This window comes from Piliocolobus tephrosceles, chromosome 5 (assembly GCF_002776525.5).
Source record: "Piliocolobus tephrosceles isolate RC106 chromosome 5, ASM277652v3, whole genome shotgun sequence".
Lineage (NCBI taxonomy): Eukaryota > Metazoa > Chordata > Mammalia > Primates > Cercopithecidae > Piliocolobus > Piliocolobus tephrosceles.
The window spans coordinates 94,639,564-94,654,167 of NC_045438.1; the positions used below are offsets into that span (position 1 = coordinate 94,639,564).

A 14,604-nucleotide genomic window follows, 5' to 3' on the forward strand; every position below is an offset into this window, starting at 1 on the left:
TGATGGGGTTTTGATATAGGTGTCCTTCCTGTTTGATAGGTTTCCTTCTGACTGTCAGGACCCTCAGCTATAGGTCTGTTGGAGATTGCTTGAGGTCCACTCCAGACCCTGTTTGCCTGGGTATCAGCAGCAGAGGTTGCAGAAGATAGAATATTGCTGAACAGCGAGTGCACCTGTCTGATTCTTGCTTTGGAAGCTTCCTCTCAGGGGTGTACTCCACCCTGTGAGGTGTGGGGTGTCAGACTGCCCCTAGTGGGGGATGTCTCCCAGTTAGGCTACTCAGGGGTCAGTGACCCACTTGAGCAGGCAGACTGCCCCTTCTCAGATCTCAACCTCCGTGTTGGGAGATCCACTGCTCTCTTCAAAGCTGTCAGACAGAGTCATTCGCGTTTCACAGGCTTCTACTCCTTTAGCTGAGCCCTGTCCCCAGAGGCGCAGTCTACAGAGACAGGCAGGTTTCCTTGAGCTGCTGTGAGCTCCACCCAGTTCCAGCTTCCCAGCGGCTTTAGTTACCTACTTAAGCCTCAGCGATGGCGGGCGCCCCTCCCCCAGCCTCGCTGCTGCCTTGCGGTTAGATTGCCGCAGACTGCTGTGTTAGCAAGGAGAGAGGCTCCGTGGGTGTGGGACCCTCCCGGCCAGGTGTGGGATACAATCTCCGGTGTGCCGGTGTTACAGCGCAGTATTGGGGTGGGAGTTACCCGATTTTCCAGGTGTTGTGTGTCTCAGTTCCCCTGGCTAGGAAAAGGGACTCCCTTCCCCCTCGCGCTTCCCAGGTGAGGCGATGCCTCGCCCTGCTTCAGCTCTCGCTGGTCGGGCTGCAGCAGCTGACCAGCACCGATTGTCCAGCACTCCCGAGTGAGATGACCCCAGTACCTCAGTTGAAAATGCAGAAATCGCCGGTCTTCTGTGTCGCTCGCGCTGGGAGATGGAGACTTCAAGTATGTTTTAAACCAATTACAATTTTAAACAAACTTCCATCATTAGTATATTAGACAATTTATATTATGAAAGCTTATATGGAAACTGACAGAGAAATGCTTACATATTCAATTTTCATACTCTTTCAGCATCCATGAAACAGTGAATGCCCCAACTTATAAATGCTGAGCTCCACAGTTGTGTCAGTAAGTCAGCTATTTGCAATGTTTCCTCAGTACGTGGTCTGGAACAAGGTGAGAAGCACAAAGAGGTGAAAGAGAGGCTGTGCGGGCTGGGACCAGGAAAACAGTCATCAGAAGACTAAGGCAAGCCCCATCCTGGATCTGTCAGGATGCAGATGGGGCTGCTGCAATATCTGGCCCCTGTTCTGTTCTCTTGTCACCACCAGTCTAGCTAAAAACTGTTTCCTGAATCCATGCTTATACAAGATGAGAAAGCAAGAACTGGGGAGTCAACGTAACAGTAAGAATTCAGTCCTCAGGCTATAAGGCAGAAAAGAGGGGTGAGGGGATCAACCTGAGCAATGTGACCTAGAGGATCAGGAAGCTCCCAAAGCCATCTGGCTGGGATGGTTGGCTCTCCGGACCCAAAACTTAAAACTCAGTTCAACCATAACTACTTATACTGTTCTGCATACTGCCCTCCACCTCCACGACCCTAAGCACTCTAGATAAGTGCCCTGTAATTAATAAACATTTACTAAACATGTACATCAATGAATTAATTTAGTTTGATTTTTTCTTTCTTTTCACTCTAGTCAATTGCTCATCCTTTTACTCTAGCCAACTGCTCATCCTGTAGCCTATGATTTATGAATATATTAACTAAAGTTGTAGGTTAAAAGGCACATACCTGACACTTCATCCATCTACTTCCCTTCTGTGAATATTAAATGACCGTGTAATATAATAGCAACTGTCCAGATTCCCCCTGCCCCACCCACATGCACACTCAAATTCTAATCCTAAATCTGCCTACGGAAGTCTATGCCATTTTTTCCACTAACAAAGCCCTGCTCTTGTCACCATAAACCCTTCAATCCCCAGTCCAGTTTAGAAACAGCCACTGACATCTTCCTGGCTAGTCTCTGCGCTATGAGTCTTTCTCATCCAACTTCTCAGACCTAGACTAAATGCTTGCCAACATTAAGAGTCCCTCTTTAACAGGAGGCTGTTGCAGTGTCCATGAAATTTTTTTAAAATGTAATAAAAATAAATTTAATAAGAGATTCTATAAAATGATATATAAGTAATCTTTTATAAAGAAAAAGAGCATAGCTTTTCACTCTTATTTTCTCTTCCATAGATCAGGAAGATGATTAACCATGCCTGCCACACATCACAAAAAAGGTTTTGAGAAATGTGTCACTGGGTATGTAGACTTCTTTTTCTTCCTTCCTTTCTTCCTTCCTTTTGTTTTTCATTCTTTCACTCCATAAATTAGTAAAGAGCATCTAAGTAAGATGAAAATGTGACATTACTCTATAATCAAGTTCTATGTGTCCCTCCTCTACATAGTCTAGTCCCCTAGTAAATATAACAAAGAGGGATATTCATTAAGAAGCTGTAGAAAAACAAGAATAAAGAAATAGCTGAGTTCCTGAAATGTTGCATAGAAAGCATACTTTCTTATTTGTTTACTTTGCCATTGTGGCTTTGCTTTATTTAATTTTGGGTTGCTCAGTTGCTTCAATGAATAGTTGATGCTGTAAACTGAATTCCCCAGCCTCTCAATCTGTCAAGAATCATTCAATTCAACATTTATTGAGTACTTGCTTTCTCTAAACACTCAACAACAGTTGCACATATAAAACAACACTGAAAATTCTAGAAAAAATATTTAATAATATAAATACACTTATAATATAGTTTTGATTTTCAGGTATGGAGTTTTCTTAGAGCAAGGCATGTCACTATTTCATGTCATCCTTACATAACTGCCATGTTCTTCCTTTATTTTCCTGTCAGTGTATGCTCCCCTTTTGTATATTTTTTCTGTCCCCTTTAACGTTTATCTAAATCTATTCATTTATTCCTCATTTTTGAAGTTTAAGGTAACAGAGAAACAGATTACCTCCAAACATCTGCACAGAAACATTGTACCTGCAACTCCTGCTGTAAAACTGACTTTAATTATATGATTTTTGAAAAATTTTCTCACAGGCACTGTAACTGAAAGTGTTCAGCATAAAAAACAAGTTACTGCCTAGGTTCCTCCTATTAGGCATAAAAAAAAATAACATGCACATTTTATCAGTATTATGAGTAGACCCTTGGATAGTAAACAAGAGTTTTGATTTCATGGATGCTTATGATAGTCGTAGTTTAAGATTCCTGGAAATTTTAACATTTGAGACATTATATTAATTGTATAATTACACAGGAAAAAATGAAGAAAAACTGACTATGTTTGCCATTCATTCACTGGGTATACTCAAAGAGCCCATTATCAAAAAGGACTCCAGAGAAACTAAAATGTGGCTGCAAATTGTGTAATACTATTTTTGTTCTTGCAATAGTAAGATTTTAGTAACATCTGGGTATTAGGTTACCGGATTTTCATGATAATTCCCAAAACTAAAGTCTCCTATTATCCACAGCATATATGTGCACTTACACCTGCATGCTCTTAATGTGATAATGCTTCATCTTCCTCTGACACCCCTGGAATATTGGAATCTGCAGGCTTCCCACCTACACTCATGGCTCTATTCTCTTTGAGTCTCATCTACAGCTATAACTTCACTATTCCTTAAATCCAACAGATCCTAAGTCTGTGTCTGTAGTTCCAGCCTGCTCATCCTCTCTGACCATACTTCCACTTTCCTTCTAGGTAATCTATATTCTAGGTATTAGCCTATACTCAGAGAAACTTGGGCTCAACCTTTTATCCTATAAGCTTATTTCTGTGTTCACCATCCGAATTCAAAGTATCACAAGCCATTTAGTAGGCTAGGAGGGAAACCCTATTTAGGTATTTAGGTATTACCCCAAATACTGCTATCTCCCTCAACCACTCTCTGAAACCATTCATAAATTCTAAAGTGTCTACTCTCAAGTTACTCATACATGTCTGTCCTTTGATTTGTCGCTATAATAGATCTAATTCAACTCACTATTCCTCATGTGGGCTTTGGTCAAAGCTTTAAAAATTGTTCTTCCTGCCTCGAATCACCACTATAGCCAAAATATCCTCTATGTTCCTCTTTAATTGGACAGATATTTGCTGATCACCTCCTATGTGTCAGGCTTTGAGCTGGGCAATAAATAAAGAGACCTGGAAAAATCAAAGGTCTCTCCTCAGTGAACATAAGCTCAAGTTCAGGAGATAAATCTTCAACCAAGCAAATAAACAAAAAAGTAAGTACCACACAGGAAGTGCTTGTGTAGGGAATAACTAGTGGAGGTCCACTAGAGGAGTCAGGAAATATCTCACTGGGAGGTGTCACTTAGAATAAGACCTAAGGAAGAGAAGAAACCAGCCTCAAAGAGTCAAAGAGAGGAAGAACCTAGGAGAGGTCCACGGCAATAAAGAGATTTCAAGGGCTGGAAGGAAGGCCATGTTGACTAGGGCCTAGCTGATAATGGGGAGAGTATATGAGATGAGGTGGGAGAGATGAGTAGAGGTGAAATCACCCACAGTATTTTGGGCCACTATCAGAAGTCTGAATCTAATGCAAAGCCTAATTAGAAGCCAGGGAAGAGTTTTATGCAAAAAAAGTAACACTGCTTGATTTATGTTTTATTTTTTAACTTGCCAGAATTATGTTTCCCAATCACGAGTGTCAATCTTCTGCTTCAAAAAAGCCCAGTCGCTCCTGATTAACAGGGTAATCACATGTTCTAGTTTGCTCAAGTAAACCCAGGTTTGCCCCTGTGTTCCCAGTGTAATTATTAATAGGCCCTTCCATTCACCCTCACAAGGGTTCTAGTAGAAACCATAAATTGTATGCTGAACTCACTGATAAGTAATACAGTAAAATATTCCTTAGGTTGACATTCAAGGCCCTTCTGAATCCGGTCCCAACTTCCCTCGGTACCTTTTTCTCCATCATGCCCTTGTCTTACAAGTGTTTTGGTCACTCTGAAATGCAATTGTGGCAGTATTCTGAATGCAATTTGTATTCACCACTCCAGTGCCTTTGCTCACACTCCTGTACCTCACTGGATGTCCTGTAACCATTTCACTGACAAGTGGACAGAACTTTAAGGGCCACAGGTAAGAAGCCTTCCCAGAAACTAGGCAGAAGGAATAACTTCCTCCTCTGTATTTTGTCAGTCTCTCTATTATAGTATGTATCACAACTAGGTGAATTATTTATAGGTCTGCTTTCTCTGCTAGAATGGTAGGTACTTAGTAGAAAAGAGAGCACCTCCTTCTATGTGTTTTGGGGTCCTCACCACCCACACAAGCCTGGCCAATAGCTGGTATTTCATTTTGGACTGCTAGATTAACTACTGAACATAAAAGCAAAATAAAATGTAATAGTAAAATAATACAGTTGAACAATGAGATTTTAAAAGACCTTATTGCCTTCACATCTATACTATTTTCATTCTCTAACGTCATTCCAAAGTCAAATGTAAGAAAGTAACAATAAAATTTTAATGAATGACCAGAAGTTTAAAAAAGTATAAGACTAGAAGATGTCGAGCTTTCATGGAAACTAAAAATTTTCATGTTTTGGGAATACATTTCTAAATAATTATGCAGCTGAAATAAAACAGTTTGACATACTACCAAAAGGCAATTTTATATACTCACCACTCTTTAAGGATCCTGAACAAAGCCTGCCCACAAGAAGTTTTTGACGTAATTGCATAACTTCAGCTTCCAAGACTTCAACTTTTGATCTCCATTTTGACTCCTCCTCAGACAGCAACATAGCAAGGTGCTCTGTGTATTCTCTGCTGCTTTTGTCTGCTGGTTTTGAGCGGATAATTGCCAAGGCCAGAGCCAGCTTTGAAGTTCTCAAATACCATTTTTGAACATCCATCCTGGCTTTTGTCCCTATCATTTAATAAGAAAAAAAGTTACAGAAATTATTTTTAACTTGTGCAGTGTATTTCATTTGCTTAAAATTGATTTTGCAGAGTAACACTAATTAACAAGTTTATAATAAGACTTGGCACCAAGTACAGAAAAAAAATTCAGGACTGAAAACAGTATGAGAAAGTTATGCAGAAGAAAAATACACACACATGCATATTAAATATATTAAGATTCAATAGTAGGTCTAGACTATTTGACAACTTCTTGGGGTGGAAAAAACACATACTAATTCATTTAGTTGTTTCTAACCAGAGAAACGTATCAGAATCTCTGAGGGAGCTTTTAAAATATATTCCCTTAAAATTCTGATTCAGCAAATCTTGAGTAGGACTGAGGCTTTTATATTTTGAAGAGAGTACACTGAATAACCAGAACCATTTAATTAAAACATCTATTTATAAATTTAAGTCCTTCCTTTCCTCCAACCCATCTATTAAATCTTGCATTCCTTAATGAAACTTTTGCCTGCTATTCCTGCCTCTAAGCATCCCCCTCCAATCTATATGGAGAACAATCTTTTAAATATTTGCATCATTTAAGTTGTGAGTCTACTCTGATTCTTCACTTCCAAAGATTTCCAATCGTCACTCCGGGCATACTTTTCCAAACCAACAGTGTGTCACAGTCTTAAAATATAAACTTACAGAGGCCACATGACAGATCACTGCACACACTGGTTTAATATCATCTCTACTCAAGTATAAGCCCCTGTGGCCTCCGCCAGGCTTTATTAGATTATCATGAGAGTTGTGCACATAAAATGTGCTAAATAAAAATGTTTAATGAAGAGTGAAAAGTAAGATGACCCAGCATATTCAAGACTTTCAGTTGTCCCATCTATCCTAACACAATTTCAAATTCTTCACTTTACATTTCAAACTTTATTTCCTTCCATTTCCCCAGCCTATCCTTCCATTATGGTTGGATCACACTCAAACAGATACAGCCCCAAGTGTACTCCTGTACATATCTCTGCTCATAAATTTTCCACTGCTGTGATGCCCTGACTTTCTTATAAAGCTGCCCAAGCCCTGACTGTGCACCCTTTAAAGAACAACTCACATACCACCATATAAAATCTTCTCAGGTCTATTCCCACCCACAGCAATGTGTAACTATCTAATATCCTGTAATCTGGCACTGAAAATGTACAATGTAACAAATGGCTTAATATTGTTTTATTATAATTAGTAATGAACACAAAAATCTGTATAAAACATGTTCATCACAGCATTATTGAAAATACTGAAAATGGACTGACAGAGTTAATAATGGTATGACTATACAAATGAATAGTACTTAGCCATTAAAAATTCGATTTTCAGAAATTTTTTATTAGCCTGAGAAAGTGTTAAGTACAAAAAATGAGGACATGAAATTATATGTACAGTAGGACCCCAGTTACATGAAAAATGGGGAATACAAAAAAATTAAACAGAATGTATAACTGTAGAATTATTGGTGATTTTTATCCTCTTATCTTCATTTCTTTGTTATTTTTCTAATTTCATTCAATTAACATATATCAAATTATAATTAAAAATGTAAAGAAACTAGATTTCCAAAATCAAAGTACACAGCTTTGTATTTTCATAGCTGTTGACTACACCAAGGACTAGATATTGTTAAGATGAATAAACTAATTAGAATTATAGCTCCACTTAGTTTTAGCTTTCTCAACAACCATTTCACTCCCTGGATCATCCTCCGTCTGTCATTAGCAATGGGAGCAGTGGACTCTGACACTCATTACTCTCAGAAAAGCACCCTAATTGCACAAGACAGACATATGATTTTTGAGACCCTCTTTCAAGATGTAAGTTTGCTAATATATACAATAATACTGATTTTTTAAAAGTTGCCTATTCAAAGTTGTTTCAGTTAGAAAAGAATCTCACATTCAATTATAAATAGTGGGTTTCCAGGCTAAAAGAAAAAATTAGAAAAACAGTTTATTAGCACAAGAGAACAAAGTTCTCTGGATAACTAAAATACAGCAAATTCCCTGTCATCACGCAGAGATATTTAATTAACTGATTTAAGCAAACTGATTAATTAAATGTTCTGATTTTTAAGTTGTTGCATATGATTTAATAGTCTTAAAATCATGCCGAATATCAGCTATCAGAAAGAAAGATCAAATTATAAAATTCTTCTGGATTGTAACTATATCAAGATCAGGGTCATCTGTCTGAACATTCACTAGATTTGTACTACAAATGAAAAGAAATAATTGCTAATAAAGAGGTTTAGCACAGGCTTGTAGGATATAAATCACACTTAAAACACACACAGAACTACAACATACAACCAAACAAAACCAGGTTTTTAAAACTGCCTCCTCATGTTTGTGTGTATAAATGTATGCCTTCTTAATTTTAGAACAGCATTCTTAACCTCAAAGTATTATTTGCAAAATAAAGATAATTCAGTTTCCCCTAATATTTCATGGAAGAAAACTGAACTTCTGTGGCATCATAAGAAAGATATATTTGGCCTTCATCCCCAGTTCCTGACACAAAGCTCCTAAATCCCTTCGAATTTCCTGAAGTAGATTATGTCAGGCCCCCTAGAAAGCTTCAGGATAGGAATTAGTTGCCAGAAAGACCAAACCATAATTAAAAGCTTGGAACTTTCAGCCCCACTCCCCAGCCTCCAGGGAGATGAGAGGGACTGGAGACTGGATTAATGATGGATCATGCTTTTTTGATGAAATCTCCATAAAACCCCCTAACCAGTGGGATTCAGAGAGATTCCAGGTTGGTCAACACATCAGGATGCCAAGAGGGTGGCACACCTAGAACGGGTGTGGAAGCTCTGTGCAATCCCCCATTACATGGCCCTATGCATCTCTTCCATTTGGCTGTTCCTGTGCTGTATCCTTTAGAGTAAACCAGTAATAAATAGAGTGTCTTACTGAGTTCTGTGAGTTATCCTAGCAAGTTATCAAGCCTGACTTGAAGGGTGTGGGAACCTCTGACATTACAGCTAAATCAGATAGAGTGCAAGTAACCTACGGACCCAATACTTGCAACTGGCATTTAAACTGAGTGCAGTCTGATGGAACTGAGCCCTTAAACCTGTGAAGTCTTAAGCTAACTCCAGGTAATTAGTGTCAGAATTGAGTTGAATTGTTGAATATCTAGTTCACACCCAGAGAATCAGAACTGGTTGTTGCTGCTGGAAAACACCCCAGCTTCCTAAATATACTCTCTGTTTCACTAGGAAAGATCAGCTAGTAACTTTCAGAAAGCCTTTTTAATTCAATTTATGCTCAAATACTTAGAGTAAATAATGAAAATGAACATTTAATATCTCCCAAGAAGGTATGTAGTGCCTCTTAATTCTTAATAGTTTAAAGTATAAAATCAGTCAATCAGTCTTTTTAGAACAGAGCATCAATTCCAGCAGGGCTTACTTGAGTGTGTGTGTGTGTGTGTGTGTGTGTGTGTGTGTTTCATTTGGGAGCAGTTCTTACCATAGTAACATTCCCCATGGGGCTGTGAAAAAATTTAGTCATATTCCCTATGACCCTGGATTTTCCTTCAAGCAATGCATGTAGAAACAGCTACTCCAAACATTATTTTGGCCACTTGTATCATTTATTTCTCCTGCCCTAATTTTTCCTTATTGAACTTTAATTTGCTATCAACTCGCTAATTTTCTGAACCATCAAGTATTTTACGTTATATTTATTTTGTATTATAACTTCAAATTCAAAAGTTACTTCATCACCAAGATCACTGATGAAACATCTATTTAAAAAAAAGGAGCCACAGACAATTCTTATTCAAGACTGGTGGGAATTTTAAATTACACAGCCATTCAGGAGAATATTTTCCTAATATGTATCAAACATCTTCAAAATATGTATTCCCCTTTGTCCCAGCAATACAAGTCCTAATATTTCATCTTCAAGACATGATCAGAGCTGCATACAAAACTTTACACCCATATATGATTTGTAGTATTATAATTACCAATATTAAAAAAAAAAAAAAAACCTGTCACCAGTCTGAACATCTAGTAATAGAGATCAAATTGTGGTATATCACATAACTCAACTAAAAATATTTTCGAAAATATTTGAAGCTATGGAAAAATATTTTCCACATGACATTAAATGTACAGTAAAACATAAAACAGTAAATGCAATGAAACTACAATTTAAAAAATCTACAGATATACAGACATTAATATAGTGATAGATTTAGAGACAAAAGGGGAAAGGGAAAAAGAGAAGGAACGAACAAAAGAAAAAGAGAAAGATAAAAAGGGGTAAAGAAGAGAAAAGACAGACTTACTGACCAAAGTAAAAGCAACCCTTGACCACGAGTTGAGGAAGTCTGAAAGATATTATTTTCTTACATATACTTTTCTATATGCACTAGTCCATTTTGTACTGCAATAAAGGAATACCTGAGGCTGAGTAATTTATAAAGAATATGGGTTTATTTGGCTCATGGTTCTGCAGATTGTAGAAAGGAATGGTGACAGCTTCTGCTTCTAGTGAGGCCTCAGGAGGCTTTCACTCATGGTAGAAGACACGGGGAGCTAGTGTGTCACACAGTGAGAAAAAGCAAGAAAGGGAGGGAGGTCCCAGACTCTTTTTCACAACCAGATCTCAAGTGAAATGGTTACCACAGGGAGGTCCCAAGGCATTCCTGAGAAAGCCATCCCCATGACCCAAACACCTCCCACTAGGCCCCACCTGTAATTTTGAAGATCGCATTCCAACATGAGATTTGGAGGGGACAAATATCAAAACCGTATCACTATAGTTCTCAAACTGTCACAATGAACATTATAAGACATATAAGACAGAAAACTATCTTAGTACTGATCCTACAGAAATTGTCCCTATTCCATATTTTTCTAAGTGGAAATTATAGAATATGCAGAAGACTGAAACTGGCCCCTTATCTCATACCATATATAAAAATCAACTTAAAATGCCATAAAGACTTAAACATAACATGAAACCATAAAACTACTGAAGAAAACATAAGGAAAGAGCTGCATAACTTGGGTCTTGACAAAGATACTTTGAATATAACAGAAGGACAGGCAACAAAAGTAAAAATAGACAAATGGGATTGCATCTAACTTAAGTGCTTTTGCACAGCAAAGGAAACAATCAACAGACTGAAGGAACAACCTGAAAATAGGAGAAAATAGTTGCAAACCACATATCTTAGACGGGGTTAATATCCAAAATATACAAGGGACTCCAAAAACTCAATAGCAAGTCCCCATATGCACAGGCAACCAAAGCAAACATAAACAAATGGTATCACACCAAGTTAAAAAGCTTCTGCACAGCAAAGAATACAATCAACAAAGTGAAGGGACAACTCACAGAATGGGAATAAACATCTGCAAACTATCCCCCTGACAAGGAATTAATAGCCAGAATATATAAAGAGCTCAAACAACCGTATAGGAAAAAAATCTAATAATCTGATGAAAAATGGGCAAAAGATTTGAATAGACATTTCTCAAAAGAAGACACAGAAATGACAGACATATGAAAGTGTTCACGGCATCACTGATCATCAGAGAAATGCAAATCAAAACTACAATTAGATATCATCTCATCCCACTTAAAAGGGCTTATATCCAAAAGACAGGCAATAACAACCACTGGTGAGGATGTGGAGAAAAGGGAACCTTTGTACACTGTTGGTGGGAATGTAAATTAGTACAACCACTATGGAGAACCATTTGGGGGTTCCTCAAAAAAACTGAAAATTGAGCTACCATATGATGCAGCAATCTCACTTTGGGTATATACTCAAAAGAAAGAAAATCAGTATATTAAAGAGATATTTGCACTCTATGTGTGTTGTAGCACTATTTACAATAAGATTTGGAAGCAACCTAGTTGTGTATCAAAAGATAAATGGATAAAGAAAATGTGGTATGTATAGACAATGGAGTACTATATTCAGCCATAAACAACAATGAGATACAGTCATTTGCAACAAATGGATGGAACCAGAGATCATTATATTAAGTAAAATAATCCAGGGACAGAAAGACAAACATTGCATGTTCTCACTTATTTGTGGGATCTAAAAATCAAAATCATTGAACTCTTGGACATAGAGAGTAGAAGGATGGTTGCCAGAAGCTGTGAAGGGTAGTGGGGGACCTGGAGAAAGGTAGGGGAGGTAATGGGTACGAAAAAAATAGACAGAATGAATAAGACCTACTATTCAATAGCACAATAGGGTGACTACAGTCAATAATGTGTTCATAATTCAAAGGATAAATGTTTGAGGGGACAGAAACTGCATTCTCCATAATGTGGTTATTTCACATTGCATTCCTGTATCAAAGTATCTCATGTACCCCATAAATACATACAGCTACTATGTACCCACAAAAATTTTTAAAAAGATAAAAGTTTTAAAATTCAATGCAAAAAAAACTAAAAATGTGCAAAATACATGAATAAAAAATTCTCAAAAGAAGACATATGAATAACAAACAGGTGTATTTTTTAAAAAGCTCAATATCAGTAATCATTAGGGAAATGCAAATTAAAACCACAATGAGATATCATCTTACCCAAGTTAAAATGGCTTTTATCAAAGACAAAAGAAAACAAGTGTTGATGAGGATGTGGAGAAAAGGAAACCTTTGCACACTGTTGGTGAGAATATAAATTAGTACAATCTCTATGGAAAACAGTATGGAGATTTCTCAAAGAACTCAAAATACAACTACCATATGATCCAGCAATCTTACTTCTGTGTATACATCCAAAGGAAATGAAATCAGCATGTCAAAAAGATATTTGCACTCCAATGTTTGCTGCAGCATTATTCGCAATAGAAAAGACCTGAAATCAACCTGTTTCCATCAATGGATTAACAGATAAAGAAAAATATATAATAATGAAATGCTACTCAGTCTTTAAAAACAAATTTTGTCATTTCAGCATTAATGAACCTGAAAAAACATTATGCTGAGTGAAATGAGCCAGGCACAGAGAGATAACTTCTGCATGATTTCACTATATGTGAAATCTAAAAAAGTCAAACCTATAGAGACAGAGCTAGAACGGTGGTTTCCAAGGGTGGGGGGCCAGAGAGAAAAGGAGAGATGTTAGTTAAAGGGCACAGAGTTTCACTTAGACAAGAGGAATAACTTCTGGATTTCCATGATACAACATGGTGACATAGTTAATAATGTTTTGTACACTTTAAAATTCCTAAAAGAATATATCTTAAGTGTTCTCACCACACACAAAAAATAAGTGTATGAGGTGACTGTTATGTTAACTGGCTTGACTTAATCATTTTTCAATGTCTATATATTGAAAATACTATATTATATACTGTAAATTTATAAAATTATATTTGTTGATACCTTAATAAAGCTGTAAAAATAAATAAGTAAATTAATAAAAGAAGATTTTAGCTAATTAAAAAAAGAAAAAAAGAAGAAGCATTTTGTATGAAGTCTCAGAGCTCTACACCAATCAATTTTTGATTGTGAAGAGAAGCTTAGCCTGCAGCACTTACCTCTGCAATTCTGAGCCATCTTCAACTGTAAACTACACCACTGATTCAACGACAGCTTTGGTGTAGACAAGGGGAATGAGAACGAAAGAATAGAATTTGCACATTAAACATAACTTTAACTGAAATTTTAAAGGGCTTTCAGAATTGAGGAAACATGGTCCATGAAATGAGAATTCTGCCTTCTCTAATCTACCTTCCTGATCAGCTTTCCCAAATTCCACTAAGCCCATTGACTTCAGCCATTTCCACAGCCCATTTCCATATCCCTTCCTCTGAATGCCTTTTCTGTTCTTTTCATGAATTCAAAGGACACCCAGATTTTGGAAGTGTGACAGAAAACTTTCCAGTATGACCAAGCAGCAAGCTACTATGCCTTCTATCCCCAGTGACATGAATACTGGCTCACAGTAGGCATACTACTAAATACTAGTGAGTAAATGAATGAATGAAGACATCAATATAGGTCTTCCAATCACAGGGCTACTTGGCCAACTTTTAACTCTGGCTCTTATCAGTAAGCCTTTGTCAATTACATATTAGAAGAATAGCATTGGAGTGAGAATAGGTTAGGAAGGGAACCTAAGTAGTTAACCAAAAGGTCACATCTGTCTCTCTTCACTCAGTAAGACATCCTTTCTTGACTATTTCCACTGAGTCTACTCTCTCCAAACTATGCCCTTCTACAGTTTAACCTTAAACTTTCACCAAAATAATTATTGAGTAAAGAAAATACAGGAAAGATAAAATCTAATTCACATACAGTTTTAAGTCAGAGGCTAAGCTAAAAGGGAGAAAACCAGATTTTATCTAATGTGAGACCTACTCTAAATACTTGCCAGGAAAGCAAGAAACTGAAAGATGCTGGCTAACACTCCTTAAATTACTGAGATGAATGTAATAAGGCAAAGCGTGAGTGCAGGAGGAAGTCCTCATGTATCGTGATGGTGAAATATGCATTTATCAAATCCCAGTGTGGGGTGCAGCAGAGCTGGCAATGCTAGAACAGTAAGAAATTACAAGACTTTTGAGATAATTAGTTTAATAGTTTCAGTAAAGTTTGGGCAAGGTCTAACATGTAATT

The 14,604-nt window shown here is 37.2% G+C and overlaps 1 protein-coding gene across 1 annotated transcript in view; it reads right to left on the minus strand.

Annotated features, from left to right (window-relative positions):
* MEI4 (meiotic double-stranded break formation protein 4) overlaps positions 1-14,604 on the minus strand; it is a 269,653-nt gene that overhangs the window by 232,011 nt on the left and 23,038 nt on the right. The window contains exon 2 of the mRNA XM_023223076.1: positions 5,704-5,949. Coding sequence (XP_023078844.1) covers positions 5,704-5,935 — 232 coding nt within the window. The 5' untranslated portion in view covers positions 5,936-5,949. The remainder of the gene's footprint in view (positions 1-5,703; positions 5,950-14,604) is intronic.